Source organism: Scyliorhinus canicula, chromosome 13, assembly GCF_902713615.1.
Source record: "Scyliorhinus canicula chromosome 13, sScyCan1.1, whole genome shotgun sequence".
Taxonomy (NCBI): domain Eukaryota; kingdom Metazoa; phylum Chordata; class Chondrichthyes; order Carcharhiniformes; family Scyliorhinidae; genus Scyliorhinus; species Scyliorhinus canicula.
This window is the reverse complement of record NC_052158.1, coordinates 91,938,161-91,961,934: the sequence shown is the minus strand read 5'-3', so window position 1 is coordinate 91,961,934 and position 23,774 is coordinate 91,938,161. Positions and strand designations below refer to the sequence as shown.

Below are 23,774 nucleotides of genomic sequence, written 5' to 3'. Positions count from 1 at the left end.
ATTCTGTGTATTAACCTTTTGTGTGGCACCTTATTGAATGCCTTTCGGAATCCAAGCATACCATATCTACTGGTTCTCCTTTATCTACCTTACTAGCTGTATCTTCAGAATCGCTCAGATTTTGTCGAACAAGATTTCCTTTTGCAAAAGCATGTTGATTTCTTCCAATCATACTATGCACTTATTTCTAAATGCATTATGACTTACTGAATAGATTCCAGCACTTCCCCATTCACTGATGCCAGGCTAACTGGCCTGTAGTTTCCTCTTTTCTCTCTCCCTTCTTTCTTGTCTGGTGATGTTATATGTGCTAACTTCCAATCTACTTGGACCATTTCAGAATCTAGGGAATGTTGGAAAATCATAGCCAGCTGTCGCTGCAGCTATCTCTTTTTGAACTATAGGATATAGGCCATCAGGTCTTGGGGACTTGCTGCATTTTAGTCCCTTAAATATCCCCAGTACTTTTCTTCTGCTGATACTAATTACCTTAATTTCCTCATTCTTACTTGCAGCCTTGTTTCATCCTATATCCCCGCTTCTTGTTGGTAACAGCGTGACTTCCTCAGCTGAAAGTATCTGCCCAATTTCCTTTTAAAATTATTTAAGGAATCAGTTTCCATAATCTTCTCAGGTAGTGTTCCAAATGCAAACAATTTTGAGCGAAAACAAAAGGTTCTCCTCATCTCCCCTCTCGATCTTTTGTCAATCAAACAAAATTCATTAGCTGTATTTTTAAAAGTGTACTGTCCCAGATAAAATGAGCCAATGATTTAAAAAAAACTTGATTTATAAATGTATCACTGACTTAAGGCCACGACTTTTAATCAAGCCTGAGCAATGCAGTAAACCTAATTTTCCAGGATGCATTAATACCAGTCAGCTGAACTGAGAATTTAGTTTTCAGCTCTGCTCAAAAGTTTTCTTAAAATTATGTGAAGATCATGCATAGAACAGATTTCAACTGTTTAAACAAGACTGTTTGTGCTTGTGGGAGGCAGTGGCATAGTGGTATCATCACTGGACTAGTAATCAAGAGACCCAGGGTGATGCTCTGGGGACCTGGGTTTGAATCCTACCAGTGCAGTTGGTGGAATTTGAATTCAGTAAAAATCTGGAATTAAAACCCCATAAAACCATTGCCAATTGTCGTAAAAACCCATCTGGTTCAGTAAGGAAATCTGCCATCCTTACCTAGCCTACATGTGACTCCAGACCCACAGGAATGTGGTTGACTCTTAAAATGTCCTCATGGATGGGCAATGACCCAGCCAATGACGCCCACATCTCATGAACGAATAAAGAAAAAAATACATATAAATCTTTGTTTCTCTAATCTTGAGGGTGAGAGGGGATGGTGATCGAGAGGGAGAAGGAATATGCTTTTGCTGATACAATGTTATTTACGTCTTCAAAATTGCAGTGATTTTTTTTTTCAAAGCCAACTATTTACTTCATGATAGAGCTCTTGGCCCATCCACGAAGGTGCTTGGATTAATGGAAGGGGATAGTGAGGGGGCACAGGGTGTTTCCATACGCGGATGATCTGCTGTTATATATTTCAGAATCGAGCTCTTCAGTGGGGGACATAATGGGTCTGCTTCAAAGATTTGGGGAGTTTTCAGGTTACAAGTTGAATTTGGGGAAAAGACGATTAGATGTGGTGTCTTTTCCAGGGGTGCGGTTTGGAGTGGGGGGGTGGAATTGCCGTTTCAGGTGGTAACGACCCATTTTAGGTATTTGGCGGTGCAAGTGGCCCGGTATTGGGTGCGGCTTTGAAAGCTGAACTTTACAAGTCTGGTTGGGAGGGTGAAAGCGGATTTATCCTCTGTCGCTGGCAGGCCAGATGAAGGCAGTTAAGATGAACATTTGGCGTGGCTTTGATTCTCATTTCAGTACCTGCCGGCATTTTTGCCGAAATTGTTTTTTAAGGTGATGGACAGGTTGGTTTCGGCATTTGTTTGGGCAGGGAAGGTGACCAGGAGAAGGAAGGCTGCACTTCCGAGGGACAGGGTTGGGCCTTCCGAACATCTTGTATTATTACTGGGCGGCGAAAACGGAGGTGGTGTGGTGAAGGGAGGCGGAGGCTTTTTGTGGGTGACGATGAAGATGGGTTTTGTAGGGGGAGCTGCGGGCACTGGTGACGGCATGCTTCCGTTTGCCCAGGGAAGTATTTGGAAGTCCTATGATGGTTACCACGTTGACAATTTGGAGGAATCTTTGACAGCATTTTAGGTTGGGAGTGGAATCGAGGCTGATATCGATCCGGGGGGGGGGGGGGGGGGGGGGGGGGGGGGGGCATGGATGTGAGCCGGGGAGGTTCGATGTGAGGTTTCAGGGATGGGGGGGGGGGGGGGTCATGGATGTGAGCCGGGGAGGTTCGATGTGAGGTTTCAGGGATGGGAACAGAGAGGGTGTTTTTTGAGGAACGGTTCGCAAGCGTGGAGCAGTTGATGGGGAAGTTTGGGTTTCTGCGTGAGGAGTATTTTCAGTATATGCAGACTTTGCTAGAAAGGTATTTGCGATCGTTCCAATAGCACCTGATGTTGTTGGAGGAGATGCTGTCGGTAATCGGGTTGGAGGGTGAGGTCGTCTTGGCAATTTATGGGAGGATTTTGGAGCAGGATAAGGTGTCTATGGAGGGGGTTATGGCCAAGTATAGAACAGTACAGCACAGAACAGGCCCTTCGGCCCTCGATGTTGTGCCGAGCAATGATCACCCTACTTAAACCCACGTAACCCAACAATCCCCCCCATTAACCTTACACTACGGGCAATTTAGCATGGCCAATCCACCTAACCCGCACATCTTTGGACTGTGGGAGGAAACCGGAGCACCCGGAGGAAACCCACGCACACACGGGGAGGACGTGCAGACTCCACACAGACAGTGACCCAGCCGGGGATCGAACCTGGGACCCTGGAGCTGTGAAGCATTGATGCTAACCACCATGCTACCGTGAGGCCCTAAGTGGGAGGAGGAGTTGGGGATGGCGCTGGAGGAGGAGTTGGGGATGGTGCTGGAGGACGGACTTTGGTGCGAGGTGCTGGGGAGAGTAAATGCCTCAACCTCGTGCACGAGGCTGGGATTGATGCAGTTGAAGGTGGTGCACACGGCGCATTTCACAAAGTCAACGGCGAGCCAGCTGTTTAAGGGGGTAGAGGATATCTGGGAGGGGCCCAGCTAAACATGTGCACATGGTCTGGTCCTGTCCGAAGTTGGAGAAACTTCGGGGGTTGTTTTTCAATACCATGTTGGTGCTCCTGGGGCCCATATTCAGGGTGCCGGACCAGCCAGGGTTGCAGGCGGGAGCAGGGCAGATGTTTTAGCCTTCGTCTTGTTGATCGCTCGCAAGCAGGTTCTGTTTGGGTTGAGGTCAGCTTCTCCACCCTGTATCTCGGTATGGCTGGGGAATCGAATGGAGTTCTTACATCTTGTGACGGTGAAATGTGCTTTTTTTGGGGGGTGGGCAAACGAGGGGTTCCACAAGAGATAGGGTTTGTTTATTTCGCCTTTCGGAGAGCTAGTTACCGTGAACCTTTAGGTGGGAGAGGGTAGGTGGCGATGCAGGGTTTTTGTACTTGGGAGTGTAATGTTTTTGTTTTGTTTTGTTAATGTTAAAATGCTAAAAATGTGAATAAAAATACTTTTCCAAAACAAAGTATTCCGACCTGAAGAAAATGTTGCGAAGCAGACATGTAGAGGAAAATCGCAAGGGAAAAGCTTGAAAGAAAGGCTTGGAAGCTTAAGGGAGAAATTAAAAATTCCTCATTGCGGAAGAAGATGCCATAGGATCTCTGGGAAGTCCAGCTTCAATTCCAAGAGTGCAGAGTTAGCAGGCCGAGAGGGCTTTAAACTTTAAAATTACAAGAAACAGCACGTCCTGAGAAACTTTTAAAAAGTTCAGTAGTAGGAAATTGCCTTTCAACATTGCGGTCTGAAAAATCAGACACCCAAGTTGGCACCTGAACCAGCAAGCACGGGAAACCCAACTTTGAAGGAACGGCAGACCCATCTTGAAGTTCAGCAATGTCTTAAATCTGAACCTACATTTTTTTAAACAATGGAGCAGACATCCACTCTTCCAAATCGATTTGGACTTATCCAAGACCCAGAACAATCGTAGAATTGGGACCTTTGGAGAAAAAGATTCCTGAGATACATGATTGTTTCAGGTCTGGATAAAAAGAAAGAAGCTGAACAAATGGACACACTGCTTTACTCGACAGGCCTGATAGCGGAAGATATTATTGGACACAGGACTATGACTGAGACATCTCTGGCTTTGAACAACAGACCCAGCACTCTATGGCCCCAGAGGAATCCAACTTCCAGTCACATGCATGATTCTGGTACTATTAAGGTATGGCAGCATATCAATTTTCAAGCTGATGTATATAATTCGTAACCAGTCTTTTTGTTTCTTGAGCAGAAATGCCTGTGTAGCCCCGAGTCACCTCAAAGTGGCAGAAGATATCAAGACACCCATTTGTTGGAGCTCAAACATGTATCCTGACTGGGACTTGAGCTCTGAACTGCAGTAGTTTTGTCCAATTTTACTACAGGTACTAACCTCATTGGTTAGAGCAGCCAACGACTCAGATGATTATCACAATGTCGCCATTGGAGGATAGATAAGAGAGCAACCAAAAACCAAAAGAACCTCAACCGACAGCTCTGAAGGCTGGTTACGAGGTCAACACTGCGACCACAGAGTAAATGCTTCAACTCCCCGCCAGCATCACAGTACCAGAGACAATGCTGGAACAAAGCAGCAGCCGTCCATTACCGTCAGCACACCATACCATCAAACACAAAGGCGAACTTACTAAAAAAAACATCCTTGTAACAGGAAAGGCCATCTTCCATCACTGAGGACATCACAATGACCCACAGGACAAAAGAAGAGAGAATAAAAAATAACATGAAGATAAACACAATGTTCATACACCCCTCAAGAAACAGGATTTGGACAACAGCCACCCATCACCACAATGCCAAGAAGATAAAGTGCAATTCAATAGTAAGGAATGGAAAAGAGGATAAAAAGATACATAGATACATCGAAGATGAGAGCAGGAGGAGGCCTTTTGGCCTTTCGAGCTTGCTCGCCATTCATCACGATCATAGCTGATCATCCAACTCAATAGCCTAATTCTGCTTTCTCCCCATAGCCTTTGATCCCATTCTCCCCAGATCCATGACAACATCCTCACCAACAACGTTTGCCTCAAAGAATTCTAATAAATTGGTCAGACATGATTTGTCCTTCATGAAGCCATGCTGACTCTGCTTGATTATATTTCTAAATGCCTTGGGTGGGATTCTCCCAGCACTGGGCCAGGCTGCAGAATCCCCGCAAATGGGCCACGCCGGCCCGACACCGGCACGCGATTCTTCGCAGAGCGGAGAATCGGTGCCACTGGCGCCGGCGTGGTTGGCGCGGCGTCGGTTGCGGGCCGCTCTACGCGGCCATCCCGCCGATTCTCCGGCCCAAATGGGCCAAGCGGCCGTAAGAAATGAGCCAAGTCTCGCCGGCACCATTCTAACCTGCTCTGGGCCGGCGGGACCTTGGCGTGTAAGGGTCGGGTGGCGCCTTGGGGGAGGGGCTCCGTTGTGACCTGGCCCGCGATCTGGTCTGTGGCTGGGGGCCTCCTTTCCTACGCGCTGGCCCATGTAGTCCTGCGCCATGTTGTGTCGGGGGGCAGCGCGTTGAAGAAGGCCACTGCGCATGCACGCACTGGCATTGGCGCCACTGCGCATGTCCTTGTTGGCACCGGCGCAACTGCGCATGCGCGGATTTCGCGGTGCACAGTTCGCGCAGGAATCTGCAGCTGGAGCGGCGCAAACCACTCCAGTGCCATGCTGGCCCGCTGTAGGGGCCAGAATTAGACATGGGAGCTGCCCGTTAATGCCGTCGTAAAACACAACAGCGTTTACAACGGCGTGGACACTCTGCCACGGAATTGGAGAATCCCGCCCCTTGCTTGTACATACTTTATGAGGGAGTCAAACATTTTCGCAATGACAGTTGTTAAGCTAACCGACCTATTATTACTTGTTTTTTGTTCCCTCCCTCTTTGAATTAGGGTGTTACATTGCCAGTTTTCCAATCCTCTGGAGCTGTTCCAAATTTAAGATTCTTGAAAGCTTACTACCAGTGCATTCACTATCTCTGTACCGATCTCCTCTACTATCCTAGGATGCCACCCATCAGGTCCAACAAGACTTATCGGCCTTTAGCCCCATTAGTTTCCCCAGTAATTTTCTCCAATGAAATTTGTGTTTATTTCCTCCCCTTTTTTGCCCCCTTGAGTTTTTCGTATTTTTCAATGTGAATTTTTAAAAAATATATATTTTATTACAAACATGTATCAAAACAGGTTATAGTGAACAAACACCCTGGGAAACATGCTTCCCTATAATCAACTATACAGTCTGCACAGATTTTTTCTCATTATCACCCCCCCCCCCCCCCCCCCGCGATGAACAGCCCCTCAAACACGGTCACAAACATCCCCCACCTTTCCTCAAACTCCCCTGCTGAGCCCTTTAACTTAAACTTTATCTTCTCTAATCGCAGGAAGTCGTACAGGTTACCCAATCAAGCCGTCAGCCCCGGTGGCGATGCCGACCACCACTCAAGCAAAATTCATCGTCGTGCAATCAGAGAGGCGATGGCCAAGACATCGGCCTTCCTCCTCTCTAAGGGCTCCAGCTTCTCAAGAGACCCCAAATATTGCCACACTACCCTGGCTAAGACTGCGAACACTCCCACCCAGAATCTTCCCAATTTTTCGCAAAACATGTGCGCGTGATTCGCTGGCCCCCGCCCACACCTCTCACACTCGGCTGCTACCCCTTGAAAGAACCCCCTCATTCTTGCCAAGTCATATGCACCATGTGCACCACCTTAAACTGCATCAGGCTCATCCTTGCACATGAGGAGGTCCCCTTTACCCTACGCAGTGCCTCACTCCATGCCCCTTTACCCGACGCAGTGCCTCACTCCATGCTCCCCAATTGATCTCCCCTCCCAACTCCGCTTCCCATTTCTCTTTGATCTTCACCACCTGCTTGCCTCTCCGCTCCCCCAGCCACTTGTATATATCCACAAATCCTCCCCCCTCACTTTACACATCCGGAAGCAGCAGTCGCTCCAGTAGGGTGTATCCTGGCAACCCAGGGAACCCCCTGCAGACCTTTCGCGCAAAGTCCCTAACCTGTTGATACCTGAACTCATTCCCCCTTGGCAGCTCTACCCTCTCCCTTACCTCCTCCAGACTGGCGAACCCTTCCTCCAAATACAAATCCCTCACCTTGAGCAGCCCCACTTCCCTCCACCTCCTGTATGCATTATACCTCCCCCCCCTCCCAAACGGCTCAAACTCATGATTCTCGCACAGTGACGTTAGCACCAACTTCCCTTCCACCCTAAAATGCCTCCTCAACTGATTCCATATCTTCACCATGGATTGCACCACGAGGCTCCTTGAATAACTACTCGGAGTCATTGACAATGCTGCCGTCACCATAGCCCTCAAACTAGACCCCTGACAAGATTCTTCCTCTATCCTAACCCACTCTACCCCTTCATTATATTCACTTTGGCCTCTCTCTTCCTTTTTACATATTTTTAAAAACTCTCACTGTCCATTTTTATATTACTTGCAGGTTTACGCTCATAGTTTATCTTCCCATTCTATTTTTTTGATCATCTTTTGTTTGTTTTTAAATCTTTCCCAATCCTCTGGCTTACCATTAATCTTTGTCACATTGTATTTTTTTAAAATAAATTTAGAAAACCCAACTATTTTTCTCCAATTAAGCGGCAATTTGGTGTGACCAATCCACCTAACCTGCACATCTTTGGGTTGTGGGGGAGAGACTAACGCAGACACTGGGAGAACGTGCCAACTCCAGACAGACAGTGACCTGGGGCCGGGATCGAACCCGGGTCCTCAGCGCTGTAGGCAGCATTGCTAGCCACTGTGCCGCCCGCCTGGCTCCTTTGACACATTGTATGATTTTTCTTTCAGTTTAATACTATCCTGAACTTCCTCAGTTAACCAATGTTGATTTATCCCCTTCCTAGAATCCTTCTGATACAGTGTAGTTGGGTTATATCTTCGTTGTGGGTTATATCTTTGTTGTGAATGATGAACTATTTTCATAAAAGTCAGCCATTGTTGGTCAACCGTCTATTCTACTAAACCAGTCCATGCCAGCCAACTCTGTCCTCATTCCTTTGTAATTAACCTTGTTTAAGTTTAGCACGGTTGTTTCTGACCTACGTTTCTTACTCTCAAACAGAATGTTAAATTCTACCATGTTATGGTAGGGTGGCACAGTGGTTAGCACTGCTGCCTCACAGGGACCAGAGTACAATTCTGGCCTTGAGTGACTGCGTGGAGTTTGCAAGTTCGTCCCACGTCTGCGTGTTTCCTCCAGGTGCTCCGGCTTCCTCCCATAGTCCAAAGATGTGCAGGTTAGGTGGATTGGCCATGCTAAGTTGCCCCTTAGTTTCCAGGGATATGCAGGTTAGGCAGGGTTATGGGGTTACTCGGATGGGGCCGGGGAGTGGGTCTATGTAGGGTGCTCTTTCAGAGGGTCAGTGCAGACTCAAAGGGCCGAATGTCCTACTTCTGCACTGTAGGGATTCTATGCTGACTCTATGGTTACTGTTTGCGAAGGAATCTTTTACTCTGCGACTGTTTATTAACCTGTTTCATTACACATTGGCAAATCCAAAGTAGTGTGACCCCTGGTTGGATCCACAACATATTCTCGGAAACTACACTGTATATTAATTAGAATCCTTTTAGGTGGTAACAAGCATGATAAATTAAGGGGAACCAATAGATGTAACATACTTGGATTTCCAAAAAGCATTCGAGTAAGTACCTTACAAAAGCCTACTTAATAAGATAAGCGCCCATGGTTTTGGGGGTAGTATATTAGCACGGTTAGAGGTTTGGCTAACCAATAAAAGACAGAGTTGGGATAAGAGGGGCATTTTCAGGATGGCAACCTGTAACTAGTGGGGTGCCACAGGGTTCAGTGCTGGTATCACAATTACTTGCAACATGTATTAATGACTTGGACCAGGGAAGTGAATGCACTATTGCCAAGTTTACGAATGTCACAAAGTGAGGTGGGAAAGCAAGTCGTGGGGATGACACAAAGAGTTTACAGAGGGATATAGACAGGTTAAGTGAGTGGGCAAAAACTTGGCTGATGGAATATAATGTAGGAAAATGTGAAGGTATGCACTTTGGTAGGAATAATAAAGGATCTGAATGTTACTTAAATGGAGAAAGACTGCAAAAAGCTGCAGCTCAGAGGGAGTTAGGGTCCTTGTGCGTAAATCACAAAAAGCTAGCATGCAAGTTCAGTGGGTAATAAGGAAAGCAAATGGAATGTTGGAATTAATTTCAATGAGAATGGAGTATAAAAATTGGGAAATTTTGCGAAAACTACAGAGGGGCACTGTGAACCATTTTCGTCCCTTTATCACAGTAAAGATATACTGCCATTGGAGGCTGTCCAGAGAACGTTCACTCAGTTGATCCCATGAGGTGAGGTTGAGTAGGTTAGGCCTATACTCTTTGGAGTTTAGAAGAATGACAGGTGACCTCCTGGAGACATAGAGGATTCTCAGGGGGCTTGACAGGGTAAATGCTGAGATTTTGTTTCCCTTTGTGAGAGAGTCCAGGACCAGAAGGCATAATCTCAGAGTATAGGGGTTGCCCATTTAAGACCGCGATGAGGAAGAATTTCTTCTCTCAGTGGGTAGTGAATCTGTGGAATTCTTTACTGCAGAGGGTTGTAGAAGCTGGATTGTGAAGTATGTTCAAGGCCGAGATAGACATATTTGTAATCAGTAAGAGATCGAGGATTATGGGGATAAGGCAAGAAAGTCGAGTTAAGGATTATCATTTCCGATCAGTCATGATCTCACTGAATGGCAGAGCAGATTGATGGGCGGAATGGCCTACTTCTGCTTCTACATCTTATGATCTAACAAGGTGGTTCATGAACAGGATGCATTGTCTGGAAAGTGTGGTGGAGGCAGGTTCAATAAAGACAGTCACAACGGCATTAGATGATTGCTTGAATAGAAACAACATGTAGGGGTTCCGGGAAAAGACAGCGGAACAGCAAAAAGTCACAATGCTCTTTTGGAGAGCCTGTGCAGACACGATGCACCAAATGGCCCCCTTCAGTGCCGTAACAATTCTGTGATTAACTGCAATGGCAAAGCCTACCACTTTCCTGAAAGTAGTGTGAATGCAAACGAAATGTGAGAGAGTTATAAGGCCTTCAAACTCTGAAACATGTTGGGGGGGAGATGGGTTAGTAATAAAGATGTAACTGCATGGGGTAAACTAGAATATCTAGAAAAGGCTTGGATAAAGGCTTGGGGGTGGTGTGGTATAAGGGACGAGCACATATAGGGTTAACATGGAACTGATTATAGTACTGCCCACAGTGTGATGTAAAAGAGCACATGATCCGCATATAGGGATCAGTCTAATGTTGGTCAGAGCACTGTGTATAAGCAAGTATGGAGACAGTCCCTAGCTTGAAACCTTTACTGTATAAATGTACTTGGTTCTTATGGTTAGTAAGCACATGGTTAACCTACATAAGACCACAAAGACTCCATGAAGACCTACTGAATGGACCCAACACCCGACAACAGATCAATCTGATCAGGAACACTAAAGTTCAAGAAGAGTAGGCAAAAAACTCTAATCTGATAAACAATGAGTAATGAAGTAAGTCAGAAAAATTACTATCCAAAACCTATTAAGAAACTGTTCACTGAGAACCATGCAAGAAAACAAGAGCATGTCAAAAAGGATAAAAATGGCAAAGGAGGAACCAAACACCAGCATCATGTCAGATAGTAAGCACAACAGCAAAATGCTCTTTTAATCAGGAGAACTGATCATGTGTCAGAAGGTACCCTAAAGCTGATCGGACCACACTTGGTATAGAGTTCAGTTCTTGCACCAAATCACATGGGAAACATTGAAGTTATAGGTGTGGTGTTGAGTAGACCATTAAAAGATCGAGTCAAGAGAAAACATTGGAAAACAATCTAAAATGAGGTGACTGAGAAGTAACCTGAGAGAGGTTCATGAGATGTTAACGACATTGTTAAAATAATCCAGAAATATCTCAGGTTTTTCCAGATATGAGAAGAAGAATAGTTCAACCATGAGAGAGATGCACGGAAGAATTCCTTTACGCCAAATAATTATCAGCACTTGGATTTATCTTTTGGGAAAGTTAGCAGAAGAACACGTTAGATTTCGTAACAAAAGGCTGGATGACAAGAAAAAGAAGAATGCAAGGTTTTGTTTCTTGATGGATAAGCAAAGACGGACCAAATGCCTTTGGTCTTCTGATAGCACTATTCTGTAATTCATTCCCAAACACTGTGTGTAAATTAAGAAGAGACAAACAAAAACAATGCACTCATGTAGTATCTTTCATGACCTCCCAAGCAAAGCTCGGTACTTTTGAAATATGTCTGGAAATGCAACAGTCAATTTGCATATGCAAACCCACAAACAGCAACAAAATATATCAGCAATCTGTTTCAGTGATATTGGCTGAAGAACAGTTGTTGACCAGCAGACTAGGAGAACTCCCCTAGACTTTTACAAATAGCATGTTAATAGATATTCAACATCCGAAAGATGAGACCTCCAAGAATGCAACACCCCATCAGTGCGGAAGTTCCAACTTCGATTTTGTGCTGAAGTCTCTGGGAGAGCAGGTCTCTGGGTTTGAACCTATGATCTTCCAATTTAGGGGCGAGCATGGTACCAATGAGCCACGGCCAACACAACTAGAGAAAAGCAAATTACTGCGGATGCTGGAATCTGAAACGAAAGGGAAAATGCTGGAAAGAGCTAACGTTTTGAGTCTGATGACTCTTTGTCAAAGCCAACACAACTACTTTGATTTCAAGGTATAAATCCATGACTCTTAAAATAAACAATTTGGTGACGAATATAAGTTAAATCAGTTCATCAGAACCCAGAAATTTAAAATACAATTAGCATATTCAGACAAACTATGTTCCAAATGACTTGGATGCCTTGGAAAATACAGCAAGAGATATTAGAATGACTTGAGATACAAGATTCAAAATTCTGAAGAAATTGATATTTGCATTAAAATGTCTGATAGCATGGTAAAAAAACACTAAGAAATGCACATATACTGCAAGCATAAATATAAAAATAAATATAAAAATAACGTCAATCAAGAGTAGAGTTGGAGTATTTTCCCAGCCTCTGGACATCAGAACCAGATTCCCATAAATGTCGTGCATCAATTTACTTCTTGAACATGAATGCATCGGCATCTGGTTAAAAATAGCATTGTACATTTAAGTAAAGGCAGAGATGAACATGGTGATTAAATAGGTTACAACACTACAACAAACAGATTTCAAAATATATACATATTTATAAATGTGGCATTGTATTATACAGCCTTAATATCAACTATTGTTAGTACAGAATACCCATTTCTGATCCTCCTTTTTGTAATTCATAAAAATATCAAAATCAAACCAAAACAAAATACATAGCCAATCTTTTCTATCAGTAGTATGCTGCAGTACCATCTACAAGTTAGCTTCCATGCTATGGGTTTCGGTCTATTTTATTTCATCTTTACATCAAAAAGATATAATTTATAACAAAAAAAATTAATTCCCTTGGAATGCAGAGATAAATGGAAGTGAGAGTGCCTAGTACATAAGAAAAGTAAGGCTGCCCCTCTGGGAAATTGTCTACTTTCAGAGTGCTAGGTATTCAAAGCTTGTTCAAAAGTGTTCATTTAGAATACAGATATCAAAAGATGCTGCAAATATTCAGGAGATAATCATAAAACTTACCAGATGTTCTAATCCTACTTTGATGTTCCCAGAATCCCTGTAAAATAAATTTTAAAAGTCCTAAATAACAGTTGTTCAGTTCCATACACTGCCCAGCCCAATATCCAAGATTAAAAGTGTTCAACTTAAAAATATAGTATTGTGCCACCTACAAAATAAAAATGATCACAATAGCAAATTATGACATTGTCATCGTTCAAGAAAGAGATCCATTTGTGTTGAGTTTTAGAATTGTAGATGAAGTACAAAATTGTTCTGGTGAAAGATCATGAACCTGAAATGTTAACTGTTTCTACAAAGGTATTCCTGACCTGCTGAGTATTTCCAGCCTTTTCTATTTCCATTATAGATTGTAGGTTCTGTGGATGGTGCCACAGTGGTTAGCTCTACTGCCTCACAGCACCAGGGACATGGGTTCAATTCTGGACTTGGTGATTGTGTGGAGTTTTTAACGTTCACCCAGTGTTGGCATGGGTTTCCAATGGGTGCTTTGGTTTCCTCCTACAGTCTAAAGATGAGCAAGTTATGTGGATTGGCCAGGCTAAATTGCCCCTTCATGGCCAAACATGTGCAGGTTAGTTGGGGTTACGGAGATAGGACAGGGGAGTGGGCCTAGTTATGGTGCAGAGTGAGTCTAGTTATGGTGCTCTTTCGGAGGGTCAGCACTGACATGATGGGCCAAATGGCCTATGATTTTATGATATGTTTCTCCCGCAAAGTGTAACCCATTTAGGATTTGAATGCAAGCATCCAACAACTGCAGCGGTCTACCATCTAATAATTTTGGAAATTAAATATTCCAATGGTTATTGAATGGTTATATAATATATAAGATAATTCCTGTACCTGCTGAGTTTATTCACGAAGGCCCACATTCTCAACCTTGCCCCTTGCCCGAGGTGTGATGATCTTCAGGCTAAATCATCAACAGTCAGCTCCTCCCCCCCAAAAGGGGAAAGCAGCATATGGTCATCTGCGACTATGGCGACTTTACTTTAGCACTATTTAATATTCTCCCTCCCTTTCAGAGTTCAATACCCCAATAAGTCTAATAAGATCACAAAGGTCTATGTGAACATTTTTATTTTTCATATATAGCATTTTCTAGAAGCCAGAAGGCCCTTCAAAACTCTGATCTTCCTTGGGGAGAATTCAAGGATTTAACAATCGATTCTTATCTGATAGTAGTTCCCAATCAACCCTAGGTCCACGGGAACAATCTTCAACAAAATGTTGTACTTCACCAGAATCTCCTCAGCTCTATTCATTATAGTCTTGATGGTATGGTTCCACCAGTATTATCTTTATTTAAACCTGCAGTAATAATCCTGTGCACTGTATGGCCAAGTCTGGTCGGTTAATTACTTTAGTAACAGAATAAGCTGCAGCATTGGAATTTGCCTATCGCCAGCTCCTCGATTCAGTTTTCACTTTCTTCAACAGGCCTGCACTGCACCGCACCATTGGGCATTGTGACGTCGATGACTCTGTCTTTATCTGGTATTAACCAGTTTCAGTTTCCTTAAAAACTTGCATTTTCAGTTCCCCGTTCAGTTAGGCTCCGACTCAAAAATACAAACTTTGAAACCAAAGTCAATGCATCCAACAAGTCATTTGCTCATACGTGGTCCAGCTGGTCCAGCATATCACAGTTTCCATCACAACATTTCATGAGCTTTCTGATGATTTGTCGAACTTTGCAAAACAGCAGAATACAAAAACACTTTTCAGGTGATAAACGCCAAAATAGGTTTATTAAACAGCGACAGATAAACAGTAGAGGACAGCAGAAAAGATTGAATTCAATTATTTAACAAATATGTTCCTGTGTTTAATATGGTTATAACTTGAAATAAAAAGCTGCTATTACAAAAGCCAAAGGAAAATTAAGTGCCTACATGAAAAACAACTTTTTTTCCTGAGTCAAGAGGACCATTAAAAATTGCATCGGGCTAGTGAAGCTGACTTCCTGGCACATGGCAGAAGTTTAAATGGCAACTTTGCATCAGTCTTCATTTTATTAGACACTAAATCAAAATAAAATGCAGTGTACAATTCATTCTCAAGCAGCATTCTCAAGATGGATATGGACAAAGTATTGGATAGAATAAGGAATCTCAAAAACAATAAGGTTGTTGGTCCTGAAAGTATTCACCCGACAGTGCCCAAATAAAGCTCTGCCTACTGAGCTCCTTACTACTATATTTAACAGCTCACTAAAATCACTCGCATGGACCAGAGAGAAGCCATGTTGTATGTGATGACAATATTTAAAATTCAACAAGTCAGGACAGAGATATTACAGGTTCAGATCACAGGCATACTAGCTCCATTCTATGTGGACCAGGTTATTTAGAACTCAGCATTCTGGGAAAGAAATAGCAATTCCTTGGCATACCAATTATTTGGATTTGAATTTGAGGAAGTTACTTGGTTGGAAGATGCAGGTATTCCAACGAACATCGTCTGTCTGAACTTTCCAAAAGCTTTTGACAAGGTTCTACATCATGGTCTGCTACGAGACCAGTTACCAGCAGAAATGCACCTGGATCAGTGTTTCAACTATTACTGTTCACAATATTTACTCGTGATCTGAATTCAGGCAATAGGCATCAATCTGCAACTTTTGGATAATGCAAAGATTTGTGCAAGTGTTAGGATCTGGGAGAACAATCAGCTACAAAAGATCACGGTGAGGCGGAGAATGGGCAAATGTCTGGGAAGTTCATTTTGCGTTCTACAAAATTTAGGAATAGAATAATCAATGCATTTTACTTGCTAGTTCACTGCCTGATAATTCTCGAATGCGGTTAGCTGCTTGCCCTGCTTGACAATATCACTGTTGCTGGAAGCTTGGGGATCCAACTGACTCAAAAGGAATGCCTGAATAGGGGAAATCCAGGTCACAGAGATCGCTAGATATTTGTAGACAGTTTTCTTCTTGGTCACCAATGAGCACAGTCGCTTCACTGACCACAAAGTCTGTGCCATTGTTTTCAAAATTAGCATCAAATGGCTCCAAAGTAAAGAAAGAAACAAAATCTCCATTGAAACAGCACCTTTCACATGCCTCTTCCCCCCCCCCCCCCCCCCCCCACCTCCAAGTCCTTCACAACCAGTGAATTATTTCTAATGTAACCATTGATGTAATGGAGTAGCCTCATCCCAAACACCCCCCCCCCCCTCCCCTCCCTTTCAATTATCCTGGCACTCCCTCCTCCAAATCAGTGCCTCTAGGGCTCCTATGGTCACCTTGGGACAGAGGGGCAGCTGGATTGAGCTCTGGATGCCCTGCATGATCTGGCTCTGCCAGCCCTGGCGGGTCCCCAATGTCTGGACCATGGTGCCGATGCCCTCAGCGACGCCCCTTTATGAGTGGGCCATGCTCTGCAGTGCCTCACCCCTGTCCACCTGCATCTGGGAAATGGTCCTCAGCAAGCAGGACATGCTCTGGAGCACCCTAGCAAGGTCCATCTGAGGCTGGGACATGCCCCCAGCGACTGGGTCATGCTCTGCAGAACCTCAGTAATACCTACCTAAGTCTGGGACATGCTCCACAGCGCCATCGGAATGGTCCACCTTTGTCAAAGACACGTTCCCCCAAGCGACTGAGACATGCTGTTGAGGTGCTCAGCCGTGGCCGTCACTCATTCAGCTACGCCTTGGACACCACAACTCATGGTGCTGACGTCATGTTCCAGGCTTTCCACTGCAATCACCACCCTTGCAGTGTTGGCCTCGGTGCCACTTATTGCCATCATTGTAATCTCCTGCGCCAGTATCCTTTGTGACTCCTCCAATCAGCAATGGATCCGATGGAGTGTTGTTGACATCGCCCTCTGAGTGTCACGGCTCCACCCTATCGACTGCATCAGTTCCGGGATCGGCTGGTCCAGAGGCTCAGCATCTGACTGGGACTCAGCTAGGTCATTGGATCCAGCGGACCTCAGACTGCTGCGTCTCCTGGATGTTCCTGCCTCCACCTGATGTGCATCTGCAACTGTGTGGTGCTCACCAGATTGTGCCACACAAAACTGTCCACTGCTTTCACCCTCCGAGGTGTGTGTCTCTGCACTCGTGGAGGGTAAGGATAACAGCCATGGTGCGATTATGGTGACATCCTTGAAACTCTCCTCCGAGGTGTTCTCTTGGACAGTGGAGGAGGCACCCCAGATGGGCTGGCCCCCAACGAATGGAGATCCTGCGGGAGAAAGGACACGTGGTCAATGGGAGGGAAGGATCATCATGTTGGAATGTACAACTCATATCTGACAGATCATCTGGGTGGGGGCCGATGGATATTCACCTCTGCAGCGAAGGCCAATGTCGACATTGGTGACCGTTCTGGCTTCGGCTACCCCCATGACCTCCAGAGCCCATTCCTCGTAGGGGGTGAGGAACCAGAGGTTTGGCACCCCGCCACCTATCTAGGCCCTTTCCCATCTGTTGTGGGCAACTTCTCCTGCTAGGAAAGAGGGGGCTTTGTGAGTTACACACTTCATGCATCGCGAGGGAGGGTCGGGAGTACAGGTGGGTGAACCAATGCTGAGCATGGGTGGGGTGTGCTGGTGGGTGCAAGGGTGTGCTGGGGACACGTAATGGTCTCGTGCTTGAGGAGGGTGGGCAGTGCCAGGTCCAGGGTCATCAGGGGGAGGGGGGTAGCAGGTGAGAGCGGTGTCAGGGGGGGGCAATGCCAACTCACTGGTGCGGCCCGGTGGAAGTCATTGAGATTCTTGCAGCACTGGGTGGTGGCCCCTTTGGTGTCAGGAGCTGAGGGCTGCTGCCACTGCCTCCCAGACTGCACTGGCTGATCTGTGGCTGGTCCTCCCACCCCCTCGGGGCAAGTGTATCCCATCTGGACTCCACCCCATCCATCAGTTTGGCCAGGTCAGCATCTCCGAATCATGGAACTGGGCTGCGCGGTGGCATGGCTGCATACTGTCTGGGGTTTGCTCTGCGGGATCTGTTTATGTGCAAATTAACGTGGCCAATCTACCTAACCTGCACATCTGTGGGTTGTCGGGGTGAAACCCACGCAGACATGGGTAGAATGTGCAAACTCCACACGGACAGTGATCCGGGGCCGGGATTGAAACTGGGTCCTCAGTGCCATAGGCAGCAGTGCTAACCACTGCGCCACCATGCCGCCCGAAGTTAGGCGGATTGGCTATGATCAATCCGAAGTGTTACGGGGAAAGGGCGGCGGAGCGGACCTAGGTTGAGTGCTCTTTCGGAGGGTCGGTGCAGACTCGATGGGCCAAATGGCTTCCTTCTGCGCTGTATGAATTCTGTGAATCAATGTGCTTCAGAATGGGGCATTGGAACATAAGAAATAGGAGCAGGATTAGATCATTTGTCCCCCTTGAGCCTGCTCTGCCATTCAATAAGATCACGGTGGTGGCCTTAACACCACTTTCTTGCCTATACCCTTGACTCCCTTACCAATCAAAAATCTATCTCACTCAGTCTTGACTATATTCAATAACTAAGTCACCACGGATTGCTAAAGAAGAGGATTCCAAATGCTCATGACCCTCAGAGAAGAAATTCCACCTCTACTCCAACTGAAACAGGAGACCTCTCATTTTGAAACTGTGTCGTCTTATTCTAGATTCCTCTGCGAGGGGAAACATCTTCTCAGCATCTATTGTCAAGCTCCCTCAGACACTGATATGTTTCAGGGTCACTTCCCACTCGCCAAAATTCAATTGAGTATAGAAAACAGCTGATCTGTTAAATGTTTATTCTGCTATGTGTACATCTGTAAATATACCATATATTAAAAAAAACAATAAAAAACATTTTTTTTAAAAATCTTTTTAAAATATTGATTCTGCTTTGTCTCATTTTTGTGACATTCTGCAATTATCTAGTCAAAACAGGAAAATCTCCAATAAATTCCTTCTAAATGCTAACTTACTCAACTTTGCCGCCAATACTTCCATGCAATTCGTACATCTGAAATGTAGTGTTCTGCTCTGATTTGTCTCAAGTCCTAATAGATTCCTTTCACTATTTCACACCTTACCTTCATATTTCTAATATTTTCTTCACTCAATTTAATTTATATTCATTCTTCCATTGCTCCACCCACAAAAAATATTGGCCGCTGACTCCTACACTCACAATTCATCATAATAATATTAATCGCTTATTGTCACAAGTAGGCTTCAATCAAGTTACTGTGAAAAGCCCCCAGTCGCCACATTCCGGCACCTGGTACAGGCCGGTACGGGAATTGAACCCGCGCTGCTGGCCTGGTTCTGCATTACAAGTCAGCTGTTTAGCTCATTGCGCTAAACCAGCCCCCATCAGAAGTTAAATCTACATTAATTCAATCATCTCAGTCCGATGATATCACTGCAGGAGCTCCTAAGATCAATGTCCTTGCCCAACAATCTTCAGCTGCTTCACCAATTTCCTTCCCTCCATCATACGGTCAGAAGTTGAGAAGTTCTTTTATGATTGCACAATGTTCAGCACCATTCGTGACACCTCAGATACCGAAACAGTCCATGCATATATCCAGCAAGACCTGGACAACATTTAGGCTTGGGTTGATAAGCGAAAAGTAACATTCGTGCCACACAACTGCCAGGCAATGACCATCTACAACAAGAGAATCCAACCATCTCCTCTTGACATTCAATGGCATTACCATCACAGAGTCCTCCACTTTAAACATTATGGAGGTTACCATTGACTAAAGGCTGAACTGGACTAGCCTTATAAATACTGTGGCTGCAAGAGCAGGTTTGAGGCTGGGAATTCTCAGAATCAGAAGAGGCCCTTCGGCCCATCGAGGCTGCACCGACGCAAGACAGACATCTGACCTACCTACCTAATCCCATTTGCCAGCACTTGGCCCATAGCTTTGAATGTTATGATGGGCCAAGTATTCATCCAGGTACTTTGCAAAAGAATATGAGGCATCCGCCTCTGCTGCCCTCTCAGGCAGTGCAGTCCAGACCATCCATTCCATCACCACCTTCTGGGTAAAAAGGTTTTTCCACAAATCCCCCCTAAACTTCCTGCCCCTTTCCTTGAATTTGTGTGCCCTCAAAACTGACCCTTCAACTAAGGAGAACAGCTGTCCCCTTTCCACCCTGTCCATGCCCTTCATAATCTTGTGCACCTCGATCAGGTCGCCCCTCAGTCGTCTCTGCTCCAGCAAAAACAACACAAGCCTATCCAACCTCTCTTCATAACTTAAATGTCCCATCCCAGGCAGCATCCTGGTGAATCGCCTCTGCACCCCCTCCAGTGCAATCACAGCCTTCCTATAATGCGGCGACGGGAATTGCACACAGTACTCCAGCTGTGGCCTCACCAAAGTTCTGTACAACTCCAACATGACCTCCCTGCTTTTGTAATCTATGCCACGATTGATAAAGGCAAGTGTCCCATAATTTTGCATGGAGCAACTCACCTGCCGACTCCCCACTGCCTGTCTACAATCTACAAGGCACAAGTCAGAAGTGTGATGGAATACTCTCCATTTGCCCAGATGAGCACAGCTCCAACAACACTCAAGAAGCTCGATACCATAGAGGACAAAGCAGCCTGCTTAATTGGCACCACTTCGACCAACAGTGGTACAGTATGTACCATCTACAAGATGCACTGCAGCAATTCACCAAGGTTCCTTTGGCAGCACCTTTCAAACCTGTTACCCCTACCACTTAGAAGGACAAGGGCAGCAGATGTATTGGAACACCACATCCTTAAAATACCCCTCCAAGCCACACACAATACTGACTTGGAACTAGATCACTGTTCCTTCACTGTCATTACGACAAAATCCTGGAACTCCCTGTTTAACAGCACTATGGGTGTAACTACACTACATGAACTGCAGCGGTTCAACAAGACAGTTTATTACTGCCTTCTCAATGGTGATTAGGGATGGACAATAAAAATGCTGGCCTAGCCAGCGATGCCCACATCCTGTGAAAGAATAAATAACTGTCCGTAGGCTGCTACCTATGTGTCATGGCTCACTGGTATATTATTATAGATCAGTACAGCACAGAACATGCCCTTCGGCCCTCGATGTTGTGCCGAGCAATGATCACCCTACTCAAACCCACGTATCCACCCTATACCCGTAACCTAACAACCCCCCCTTAACCTTACATTTTAGGACACTACGGGCAATTTAGCATGGCCAATCCACCTAACCCGCACATCTTTGGACTGTGGGAGGAAACCGGAGCACCCGGAGGAAACCCACGCACACACGGGGAGGACGTGCAGACTCCGCACAGACAGTGACCCAGCCGGGAATCGAACCTGGGAACCTGGAGCTGTGAAGCATTTATGCTAACCACCATGCTACCGTGCTGCCCGTTTTACATTATGTTATGTAGGTTCAAGTCACACTCTAAATACTCGAGTCCATAATTGGAACCATATTTCAGATGAGACATTAAACCAAAACCCGATTGCCATTTCAGGTGATACAAAGATCAAAAGAGCTTAACAGCCAGTAAGGTATTTTTTTTAAGTGCAACTGTTGTAATGTAGAATATATGGTAGCCAATTTGTCCACAGCAGATTTCCAAATCAGCTACATGATAATCACATGAAAATCCTTTTTGTTTAGTTTTGAGGAATAAATATTGGCCAGGTCCACATGGTTAACTTCCCTGCTCTTGTCTGAAATAGTACTATAGGATCTTTTATGTCCTCCTGAGAGGGCATGCAAAACCCCAGTTTAACATCTCATCCAGGAGACAATACTTCCAAGAGTGCTGCAATTCCTCAATACTGCACTGGGGCGCCAATTTTTATTCACACGTTCTATTCCTGGAGTGGGACTTGAATGCACAACCTTCTAACTCAGAGGAAAGAGGATTAACACCTGAGCTACAGCTGATTCCTAAAAGTTACCATGCCACTATTTGAAGAAAAGCAGGGGAATTTTCCCTATGGCCTGGTTAACACCTAAAGCAGATGACTTGGTCATCACATAGAAACTTAGAAAATAGGAGGACGCCATTCAGCCCTACGAGCCTGCTCCGCCATTCATTATGATCATGGTTGATCATCCGACTTAACAGCCTGCTCCTGACTTTCCGCCATATTCTTTGATCCCTTTCACCCCAAGAGCTCTGTGTAACTCCTTCTTAAAAACATTCCCAGTTTGCGATCTGCTTTGGTTCACCCTTTGTATTATTTTTTTATTTTTCAATTTCTTTCTTTGTGGCCTTCATTAAATTAGGATTCCATAGCATCTGCTTTTATACACGCTTACTTTTGGCTTATTTTCCAAATTATTTTCCCAACTCCCACAGTGCCTTCCTTTAAATCTTTTCTCCTACATTTCATTACTTCTAATATTAGCAGTATGAAATTGATCTGATTAGCAGAAGTTTCCTTTGATCCTGGCACTAATCACAGATTTTGTTCTTGCAGCATGTCCACTGCAACCAAAATCTCAAAGGCCTCATTTCAGATGTGCACAGAAAGGTAAAAGGAATGCAAAAGTATTCAGCAAGAAAAATATAAACAGTTGACTGAGGGAATTGCAAAACATATTCCAAAAAAGTATATAATAATGGCAAACTACATTGCAATCTTCCTGAGGAGCACCAAATAAAACATCAACACAGCATATCAAAATGTTTCCACATAAAATCTGCACATGGTGTACAGCTTTCAGTCAATTCAGACAAGCTGAAATTGACTGAACCAGTAAAATGTTCTAGTCAGTAATGACATGAAATATTTATTCTAAACCAAACTTCAAAAGGCTTCATAAACATCTGAAAGGCTTGCCTCCCAAAAAAAACACCATTCTTAAGTTTTTTTTAATGTCACAACTTTTTAATTTACTTTGTGGACTTAGTTGAATGCTGGAATAAGGCATTCTTTGATGTAAGATCCTATGCTCATGTTCATGGGCATGAACATTTTCCAGATGTTTTTCATAAACCTACAAACAGTTGCTCTTCTGCAGGATTCACATGTTGAACCAAATTTATTGCCCTGACATCAGAAAATAATCTATTTTCAATAAACCTTGAAAAGGGAAAACATTCTAGATGCAATAGGATGGAAGTAGTAATTTAACAGCCTGTTTCTTTTAAAAAGGTTACACTCTTAAGCAGGAATTGATAGAAATTGTTGTAATGCTGCAGCAGCAAAATATTCGGACACGGTAAGCCTACCTGTCCTGTGCAACTCCTCCAACTACCAACATTTCCCAATCTCAGAGCATACTTCAAGCTGATTCCCATTTGAGTGCCTCAATTATAAACTCAATTTAGATTAACCACACCCACCTCTAGAGGCCTTGCAGTGTGTAGTGAAAGGAACCTTTCATCCTATCAGGAAAGAACAGACAGGCAGCAGCTCTTTTGAAAATAGAGAGGTATTTAAAATTATGCAAGGTTTTGCTTGTGTGCATACAAAGAGAATGTTTCCTCTTGCAGAGAATAGCATAAGTACAGGTCATCAATATACGATAGTTACCAAGAAAACCAACAAAGAATTCAGAAGAAACTTCTTTATCCAAAGAGTGTTGAGAATGTGAAACCCCCACCACAAGGTGTGATTGAAGCAAACAGCAGAGATGCATTTAAGAGGAAGCATGTGCAGGTTAAAAGACGTGCAGGTTAGGTGGATTGGCCATGATAAATTGCCCTTAGTGACCAAAAAAAGGTTAGGAAGGGTTATTGAGTTACGGGGATAGGGTAGAAGTGAGGGCTTAAGTGGGTTGGTGCAGACTCAATGGGCCGAATGGCCTCCTTCTGCACTGTATGTTCTATGTTCATGTGAGGGAGATAGGAATCAAGGTTTAGATGGGAAGATGCCGGAGTTGAGCATTAACACCAACATGGTTGGGCC

The 23,774-nt window shown here is 44.6% G+C and overlaps 1 protein-coding gene across 1 annotated transcript in view; it reads right to left on the bottom strand.

Annotated features, from left to right (window-relative positions):
- rsrc1 (arginine/serine-rich coiled-coil 1) overlaps nucleotides 1-23,774 on the bottom strand; it is a 527,841-nt gene that overhangs the window by 285,227 nt on the left and 218,840 nt on the right. Inside the window, exon 6 of the mRNA XM_038815544.1 lies at nucleotides 12,924-12,960. Within this exon, the coding sequence (XP_038671472.1) occupies nucleotides 12,924-12,960 (37 nt within the window). The remainder of the gene's footprint in view (nucleotides 1-12,923; nucleotides 12,961-23,774) is intronic.